General features: G+C 41.8%; 1 protein-coding gene across 1 annotated transcript; it reads right to left on the bottom strand.

Moving 5' to 3' along the window:
• Positions 1 to 152: 152 nt before the first annotated feature.
• gtpbp6 (GTP binding protein 6 (putative)) lies at positions 153 to 9,750 on the bottom strand. The gene is made up of 11 exons (XM_080721819.1): positions 9,553 to 9,750; positions 8,097 to 8,347; positions 7,308 to 7,445; positions 6,120 to 6,190; positions 5,889 to 6,019; positions 5,709 to 5,779; positions 4,884 to 5,042; positions 4,092 to 4,300; positions 2,176 to 2,324; positions 1,345 to 1,497; positions 153 to 878 (listed from the first exon to the last, which is right to left on the bottom strand). Exons 1-11 carry the CDS (start codon positions 9,675 to 9,677, stop codon positions 752 to 754), a joined length of 1,584 nt encoding a protein of 527 aa, XP_080577945.1. The 5' UTR covers positions 9,678 to 9,750; the 3' UTR covers positions 153 to 751.
• Between the last annotated feature and the right edge of the window lie 224 nt (positions 9,751 to 9,974).

The raw sequence follows: 9,974 nt of genomic DNA, 5'->3' as shown, positions 1-9,974 counted from the left end.
CATCACAATAACCATTAAATTATACATTTTTAGATACACCCCTTGTTTTTACTGTTGTTTTATTTACAATAACACCGTACTTAAATTACATACTAAAGCGCCATTCCCACTGGGCACAATAACTGTGCCTAATTTTATAGTCTGTATGAACACTGCCATCCACTTTGCTTAGAACGTTTTTAAAACTATTTCCATAGTTCTAGTGCTCAGTGTGAATTACTCTTTAGACACACTGCTTGGTTTTACTGTAATTATTACTTTCATGATCTAATGCCTTATGTAATACTGTAATGACCGTGTAGAACAATGGAGTGAAAAGGGCTCTGGCCTATGACATTCCGAAAGTGGGAATAGGTCATGTTGAACTGACAATATCTTTGGTTAAAATAAACACAAGGACATACAGTACATGTATATAAGGACAAACAAGAGGCACAAATTGTGAAAATTGTGAGATTGCAGATCGGCTATCGACTCAAACTAAACGTAATGCCTCAAGGCGTTACGACGATGACCGAAGCGGCATTGAGCCGTTGCGGGGTCGTGTGCACCAAGCTCGTATTCAACGCATGGGGTTCAGCACTGCTCAACTGTACCAATGGGACAGGCCTAAACGGCGGAAGAACGGCACTTTGTTGACACTCCCATTAGTCGCTCAAGTGTCAAAGTTCAAATGTATAGCAGGGAACATGCCCTGAGGGAACAATTTCCTGACATCGTTATCAGTGAGAGAACAGTTTCATATCCATAGTTATCGGTGAGGGAACAGCTTCCTGTAGCGTCCATAAGCGGCCATGCTGATGAGCACCTTGACCACGGCTGAGCCTTCATCTGCAAGAACATCCACCTCCTGCACCGTAGCCTCCTTGTACAGCCAACTGTGCGTGCGCACACACACACACACACACACACACACACACACACACACACACACACACACACACACACACACACACACACACACACACACACACAATGATAGAAAAAGGTTATGATGCAGCTTCAATTGCAGTCGTCTAATATGGTATCCTACAACATAAGGTTCCCCTCAGAATAGGAATGCTTCAATAGGGTTCAAGTAAGTGGTCAATGTAAAATAAATCCCATCACACAACATTTGGAGGATCCCATGTAATAACTGAGGACCCCCTAGGGGTCCCGGGCCAATATGGGTGAGACAATATGAGCTCTCTTCAAAAACAATTCAAAACTTTTTAAATTACACGCAACCTTCGCATCAAGTCTAAATGTTTGTGTACAAAATACACAGTAATTGGTCTATCTATAAGGATAAAAGTCAAATATGACAGGATATTGTGATGGTGAAATCTACATGAGGCTGACCTTAACTGGGGGGAGCTGAGGTCAACTTTCAGGTCCAGAATTTGTTTTCCCGTGGCTTTGACTATTTCCTCTTGGATGGTTCTCTTCAGTTCATCCAGACCCTGCTCTTTCAAGGCAGATATGGGCAGAACGCTGGCTTCTGTAGGCTGGTAGCTAATGGGAACACAAATATACCAATATTAATAAATATACATATAAGACAGAATGTAAAATAACAGTAAAGTGGTTAAGGAGAAGAACGTTGGTTCCAAAGGGCTTTGTCCACCAAGACGTGTTTTCCTGAGCACAGCACAAGTTTTGAATTATCTACAATGACAACGTTTTCAGAAACCCCTGCAATGTGACGGCAAGCCGCAGATTTTTATTTATTTTTTATCTGCTTGCTGAGTTTTAATAATTTACAATTTAGGTATTTAGCAGACACTTAATCCAATAAGCAAGGACAACACAAGGTAATACATAATCAAATACATAGAAATAGTAACCTAGAGAATTATAAGTAAACAGAGAACCTAACATCAGTCTAACAGTAGAATAACCAAAAATATATATTAAAAGTAATAATAATAATCTGTATATTGAAGCTATACACACTATGCCATCTGTCTACATTACATGCTATTCTAAATTACATTTTAGCCTTTGCATAAGCCTGCAAGGTCGCCGAGGGTAGGGCAAGTGCTACAGACTTTGTTCCACAGTTTGAGGGAGAAGAGTCTGAGACGAGTGGAGCGTTGTCCCGGATGGAAGGAAGCATTTTATTTTATTTTTTGGCGCGTGCCTGACGTTTTCAGCCGGGAAAGAAACACACTGGCGTACTGACAGGCTTACCCTTCAACCAGGTCCACTTTGTTGTGGACCTCGATCATGGAGTTCATCAGCTTGTCAGGCACCTGCAGGTTCTTCAAGACATTTAGAACGTTGGCCTTCTGGTTGACCGTCTCTGGGTGGCTGATGTCCCGCACGTGAACGATGAGGTCCTGGAAGAAGCAAGGAGACGCAGATGGTTAGAGCAGAGATTCTCAAACTCTCTCATAATTTCAAGGACCACGGACCCCCATAACTCAGTGTACAAATGGACCCGCAAGTCTCAGTGTCTCAGAGTTACGGACACATACCGTAGGTACTGTAGGTTTGGTATTTGTAGAGATGCAGTCCAAAGAAAGATAAAATACACATTAGGACAAGACAAAGAAGACTAGACTAGGACAACAAAAACTCAGTCTTATTTATATATTGAAGTTTACTATACGGTATACTTATCTATCAAAAAGTATGTGTGTATTTTTTCTTTGTTTCCCTTTCAAATATTCAATTCAATTCAAAGGAGCAAATAAATGTTCTCAAATAGAAACTTTAATCAAATTGATCAGACATCTGTGATCGGTGGTCTACGACTCTCCAAATTCAGGATCGGCATCAGATCCAAAAATGTGGAATCGGTTGAGAGCTCTGTGAAGTATGGTCCTTGAGAGGGTTCCCAAGGGACCCTTACAGGTCTATAACTCTGACAGTCCTTGAAAATGAAATGATTGAGAACCACTGATCTCGCCCAGACCCGTTCATCTTGGACTGCAGCGCAATTGATTTTCTAAGAGACATTAATGTTCTCAGCAGTCTGGCACTTCATTAGATATCTGAATTGATTTACGGAAAGACAAAGAAAAAAAATAAGACAAACTATTTGAATCAACCTATTCAACGTAGTTGTGGCCAAGGCACACGAATAACGGGCCAGTAAAAATCTCACGGTACACCTTTTCTCAGAGAAAATATAACCGGTGCAATTAGCCGGGAACCCACAAGCCCAAAAGCTCAAGGAATAGGGTAGGACCTGTGATTTTCTGCCGTACTTTTTATTTCTGTTTTATCTAATAGTTTGGTCATTAAGGTCCACAGAATGCGAGGCCTGCTCTGCCGGAAACATTGCATGTTTTGGGGGGCCGATATCTAGCCCAAGGAATGTTTTTCATGCAAAACAAATGCTTGCAATGGATTCAGAATCACGAAGAACCCATAGTTTGACCCCTCACATGCTAAATAAAGCAGACTTTTTTTCTTTTTTTATATATATTTCTAGTGGAGTCAATGGGACAGTGAATATACAAATGGCCATAACTTTTTTTCACAATGTTTCCAGCAGAGCAGGCCTCTCATTCTGTGGACCTTAATGACCAAACTAATAGATAAAACAGAAATAAAAAGTACGGCAGAAAATCACAGGTCCCCTCCCATTTTGGTGACTGGGTCCCCGGCTAAATACGTTGACAGCTTGAAGATCTGCTATTTTCGCAATCAGCAGTTTTTGCTACTTTTGTGTACTAAGTAGGGCTTTCATTTACGGAGGAAGATATAGATATGGAGATACAGTTCTGGGTTTTTCATCCTGATAGTGACAAAATCAAGCATCAACAAAGGTGGAAAAAAAAGTCTCAAACTAATGAACTTTGATTGCGCTCTCAAAAATTGCAGATATACAAGTTCACAGCATGTCACTTCGTGCCACACTGCGAGGTTATACATCTGCTATTTTTTACAATTCTTTGAAAAGAGAAAATGAAATCTTGAATAATGTTGCATTTTTTAACTCATCTCTTGTTCTTCTCCCTGGCACAAAAACATTTTCAGATGGGGGTCCGCAGCCAAATACATATACATTTTGGGGGTTCTTCGAGAACTACTGATTTAAGAAGGCATTTGTAGAACAGGCCTCAGGTCTACTCTAAATGGGATTTAAAGCCACCCACGGAGTGCTTGACGTCGTCCAGCGTGGCGGAGAAGGAGTCTATGAGCTGGTGGGGCAGCTGGGACAGGAAGCCGATGGTGTCCACGAACAGCACCACCATGTGGCTGGGCAGTGCACCTGCGTGCACCGTCACATCCAGGGTGGCAAACAGCTGGTTCCTGGGCTGGAGGGTGGCGTCGCCCGTCAGCGCTTTGATCAGTGTCGTCTTCCCTGAACAACACAGGACAGTGGTCATTTCTCGACTAACACGATGGCAAAACATTATCGTCGACTGCCCTTTTTTCCACTATTGAATTGATTGATTGATTAAATACTTTATTAGCAGTTCGCATAAGAAAAGGAAAAGCACAGGGTAGCACAGTTCAGATGAAAGGTCTTGAACCCAAGAAAGCACTATGGATTGTTTACATTGGGGTCCTTTGTACTCATTTCATTGAGCACAAAAAACTAAGCTATGATTTATTTGACAATTTCATCAACAAATAAAAAGTAAAAACTAGACTAAAATGTTAGTCAGAGGGGGAAAAGAGCAGACCAAGTACAGTAGTGAAAGGTCATAGTATCGCAAATCAAGTATTACAGTTTAGGTGGTTAAATATCTGAAAATACACAGATGATCGTGTTGTCAAACAATGAAACTATATGGAATCTACAAAAATGTCTCTCTCTCTCAACTAAGGGGTCCTTGGTCTGAAAAAGGTTGAAGACCCCTAGACTATTTGATGAATCAAAAAGGTTAACTATACAATAGTGGGTTAGGAACTAATGTGCAGTCGCAGGGTGTCTCTCTCACCACAGTTGGTGTAGCCCATGACGGACACGATGGGGAACTCTTTGTGTTTCCTCTGGGAGCGCAGCAGATGTCTCTTCCTCCGCAGGCGCTCCAGCGCCGCGCGGATCTTCAGCTCCCTCTCCTTCAGCAGCCTCTGCTGCACCTCCATCAGTGTCTCTCCTAAAAGGAAAACAGCATTATGAGCTTTTAGATCAACGGTTTTAGCTATTCAAGTACAATATAATAGGGCTTAGAGGGGAATGAAACCCTCGACTGATATTGGACTTTTGTTTTGGTTTGATTCCCATGCCGGGTTTGCAGCATGTCTCTCCCCTACTCTCTCGACGTGTTCCCTGTCTCTACACTGACATATTGATTTAGTAGACTAAAACTATGACGAAAAATGGTTGTTGACTACGTTCTTTCACTGAGTCAAAAACTAAATAGAAACTACATAAAACTAATACGATGACTAAAACTAAGACTAAATATAGTGACAATTTTGTCAACGAATAAAAACTAGACTAAAATGTTGGGGAAGGACTAGTGGAGAAGAGATCCAGTAGAACTTAAAGACAAGTCATTTTATGTTTAGTTGGGCTGGGGTGTTGCACTCTGAAACTAGCAGATCTACAAGCTCACAACGACACATTGTGAGCTTGTAGATCGTCCATTTTCAGCATCCAACCAAGTGTAAAATCAGCCACCACAAACACATCATGCACTGCAGTCACATTATGCACCGTGACTGCAGTTACAGTCACATCATGCACTGTGACAGCAGTCACGACTGCAGTTACAGTTATGTTATGCACTGTGACTGCAGTTGAAACTGCAGAGAATTACCTGAGCCCCCGATGTACCTCGAGCCTCCCCCCTGTTGGTCTAAGTCTGCAAGTTCGTTCCTGAGTCGAGATCTACCAGAAACATACAAAACAAAACAATTGAAAAACTAAAAGAAGAAATATGGAGATACAGTAAATGGTTTCTGCTACATGTAGCGTAGCTTCTTGAGGCCTACGTTACCTGAGCAGGGGGATCTCGGCCAGGGAGATCTGTAACTTGGCCTCCTTGGTTCGGGCGTTGCAGCGGAAGATGTGCAGAACCACAGAGTACCTGTCAAACACCTTCACACCCCACGCCTCCTCAAAGTCCCTCTGCAAGCAGCCACACACATTTATAAAGCATTTTATTAAATGATCATGAATGTTTTTAATAACTGTTGGTGATTAAGAGTTGCAAGTACAGTAAGCTCACCTCTGACGAGGGGGACAGGCGCTCCACGTTGACGAACACGGCCGTGATCCCAACGGTTTGTCTAATTCTCTCTGGAGGGAGGGAACGATAGTCAAACTAGCAGATCTACAAGCTCACACAACGCATCACAAACTTAACTCGCAATGTGTTGTAAGCATGTAGATCAGCTATGCAATGTGTTTTTGAAATGGGGCTCAAGTGTTTAGGCTGCAGCATACTACAGTATATACAGTACACCATGCCATCGAGGATATCGTCTCTGTCGGGTGGAAACCTCATTATGTCTACGTTTCAGGGCAGGCCTATGTTTTATGTTACGTTTCAGGTATTCAAATTCCAAAGTAGAAAAAGTATCAGATCTATAAACCCAAAACCTTTCAACTTGAACATATGCTACTTTTGATGCTTTCAAGTGACGCTGTAGTATGATGGACAGAATATGGAGATAAGCCGTTTCTACCCGACAGCAACGATACACTGGCTAATTGAGCAATTAGGGAATATTCCTTCATCCCTGTGTGTGTGCGAGTGTGTGTGTGTGTGTGTGTGTGTGTGTGTGTGTGTGTGTGTGTGTGTGTGTGTGTGTGTGTGTGTGTGTGTGTGTGTGTGTTTTCTCAGTCTGATGTTTGTTCCCAGTCCACCCGTGATGAGTATGCTACACATTCACACGATTTAAACCAAGGGTCTTCAACAGGGGGTCGGGGACTCCTAGGGGGTCCTCAGAGTTACTACAGGGGATCCTCCAAATCTTTGTGTGATAGATACTTTCCTTCTCCTTTTTTATATTAACCACTTGAACGGTGGTGTTCTGAGAACTTTAGCCAAAAATAGCAGATCTACAAGCTCACAACGCCTCGCACTGCGTCTGCGAGGCGTTGTGAGCTTGTAGATCTGCTATTTTTGGCAAAGAGGTTTGGTGTAGAGGGGGAAAAGAGCAGACTAAGTACAGAATGAAAGGTCAAGATTATTAAATATTGATGGTTCAAGTGGTTAAATATCTGAAAACACACATTGACATGAATCCAAAATACACTGATGATCGTGCTGTCACACAATTAAACTATATGGAATCTGTGAAAAGGTTGTGGGGGTCCCTGCTTCATTCTCTCTCAACTAAGGGGTCCTTAGCCTGAAAACGTTGAAGACCCCTGATTTAAACTAAGAGACATAGCAGGTAGGGAGGGAGACCTGTGAGCGTCTGGAAGTTCCCTTTGCCAAAGATCCTCTTCTTCTCTGGTGTCTTGGTGGAGAGGATCATCTTGTCCACCACACTCCAGTTCTCCAAGGTGTTCACCAGACCCTCAGCCTCGGCCACCATCAGCTCCGCTTGAAAGAAACAGAAAGTGTCACATGTTTTTGGTTTGTTTTATTACTACCAAAAAAAAATGTGTGAAGACCACAGGCACAGAGTACGTTTCTGACTGGGTCAAGTTGCCTGGAAACCTGACGGATCTGTCAGAGCAAATATTCCCTGTTGTACCAACAAGGATTAAGATTTGCAAAAAAAGAGGGATGAGACGGATTAAAGTTTAACCCGGTTTAAATCAAGCTTTATCTATTAATCCAGTTGCACTAAATCGTAAACCTATTTTCCCTAACGAAGCAATATGAATTGGGGAAGCCCGCTGGATTAGCGGTCCAGGCACATACCACATAATATTATGCTCTAATGCAGCCTGACAGTGTGTTGTGGGTCGAAACCCGATTCTGACGACCTTTGCTGGGTGTCACTCCCCATTTCTCTCTCCTACTGTCAATAAAAGGCCAAAAAAGACCCCCAAATAAAATGCAAAAAAAAAGAACTTGAACAAGAAACAGTTATGTGTCACGGAATTCTGTATCAATTAGAGATCGATGAGGCAATAGGAGTCGAGACAATATATTCTAAGCTGACAACTTCTGAAAAATGGCAAAACAGCGAGGTTTTTGTGCGGGTCGTCATACGTTCTATCTGACGTCACGTCAGCCTCTGCTCACCTGTGGTCAGGTGCTGCTTCTGGTGGCCCCACTTGACGTCAGGGTGGACGATGAAGATCCTGTGCTGTCCTTCACCCAGAGCTGCTGTAGGGTCCTGCTGCAGGAACAGCTCGTCCACCTCACTGTCCTCCATGTCCAGGTCTTCATCCTCCTCCTCATCATCATCACCTCCCCTCCCTCCACGGGCGCTCAGCTTGCAGGCAGAGAAGCTCACGTGTCTGCACTGTGTGGGTTGGGCCACAATCTGCAGCCTGTTAGTGGAGATAATGACCAGTGGTGTGGTGTTACAAGTAAAAGGTCTTGTATTACTTAAAAAAAGTGAGTGGTGCCTTTAATGAGTTAACTTCATTAATCTATATGAACAAAAAACGTGCAGCGAAGCTTGGCCAATGGCAATGGCAAGAGTTGCGGGACATTTGGACAGACATAATGTATGGACATACGCACAAAGCCAGATGTAGAAGCGGTTCGGACCACTCAAAAAGTAATTAGCGATTCCCAGTTAATGTTCCACCCAGAAAAGGGATGCTGGGGTTCAAGTGGTTAATGTAAAAGAAACAAAGTTCTAAGCATTAAGCATCAAGACATACTTAAAAGTAGCAAACATTTGATTTTAATTAACCAATTAAGCTCAATTTTATATTTAGCTATTTGAAAATAGCAGATCTATAAGCTCGGCACCTAATGTATTCAGATAGTAATAATTGCTATAGTGTTTGTTCAGTAACAGTGGTCTCCCCAGCTCTTTAGTAAACTGAAAATACATGTTCAGGTGGGTTGCCAATTTCAGCAGAGACTCAGAGTACCAATTTATCAGCTTCAATTTAATAGTGTTCAAACTTACAATTTAGCAGACGCTCTTAATCCAGAGCAATTTACAATAAGTAAGGACAGCACAAGGTAATACATCAATACATCAACATTAGTACATCAAATGCATTTGAAATACTCAAGTAAAGAAAATGTACCCTAAAAATATTGTAATAGAACACTCAAAATTTTCAAATGCAGTGATTTTAAGTAATTAAGTACATTTACTTACAGTACTGTACTTAAGTACAATTTTGAGGCATTTGTACTTTACTTGAGTAGGCCTATTTCCTTTTTTTTCAATCTTTTACTTCTAATCCACTACATCTCAGAGGCTAATATTATACTTTAACTCCGCTACATGTATTTGAAACCACATTTGAAAATAGCAGATCTACTGTAGATCCGCTTTTTTCAAAAGTTTTTAATACATTGTGGAAATAGGACATTCTGCAAAATGAGAACGTTCTACTTTTGCTACTTTAAGTACACGTTGATAGTAATACTTTTTGTACTTTTACTCAAGTGCATTTTGAATTCCAGACTTTCACTCGTAGCAGAGTTATTTCTACATTGCAGAATTGATACGTTAAGTAAAACATTTGAGTACTTTTCCCATCATCACTGTTAAATGTAAATGTGATACCTTGCAGCAGCATGCTGAGCAGTCCTGCAGCATAAGGTAGCATGAGTTCTGCTGCATGACCTCTGCACTGGCTTCAATAAAGCACCGATGTTCTGCCAAAAACAACGTCTCATCATCACAGACATGACCTCTCATCACAGCTCACACCACTTCCAAACACCACGCAATTATTCATTAAAGACTTAAAAAAGGAAAATAAGCTGTGGTTCATCATTCCACTCATGCTCATGGTTTGTTGACAATCCAACACTCTCCCGTGTTTCAACCCGGACGAAAGAGAGGCACGGAAACGGTCCTCGTCCTTCCCTCTATCTTGTCCGGGTTGAAGCCTCACACACTACTCCAAGTTCCGGGCCTGCATTTGATTGATTGATTGATTCATTCATTGATTCGTTGATTCATTGAAGAATTTATTAGGAGTT

Source organism: Nannobrachium achirus (assembly GCF_963921795.1).
Source record: "Nannobrachium achirus genome assembly, chromosome: 1".
Classification (NCBI taxonomy): Eukaryota; Metazoa; Chordata; class Actinopteri; order Myctophiformes; family Myctophidae; genus Nannobrachium; species Nannobrachium achirus.
This window is presented reverse-complemented; position numbering and strand designations above follow the sequence as displayed.

Bases quoted from the DNA above. Each gene is read 5' to 3' on its own strand.
- gtpbp6 (XM_080721819.1), bottom strand. From the start codon at position 9,677: ATGTCTGTGATGATGAGACGTTGTTTTTGGCAGAACATCGGTGCTTTA. The intron at 6,020-6,119 runs GTGAGCTTACTG...GGCTGCTTGCAG, and splicing joins GCCTGTCCCCCTCGTCAGAG to AGGGACTTTGAGGAGGCGTG. The intron at 5,043-5,708 runs GTAATTCTCTGC...TTTTCCTTTTAG, and splicing joins GAGGTACATCGGGGGCTCAG to GAGAGACACTGATGGAGGTG.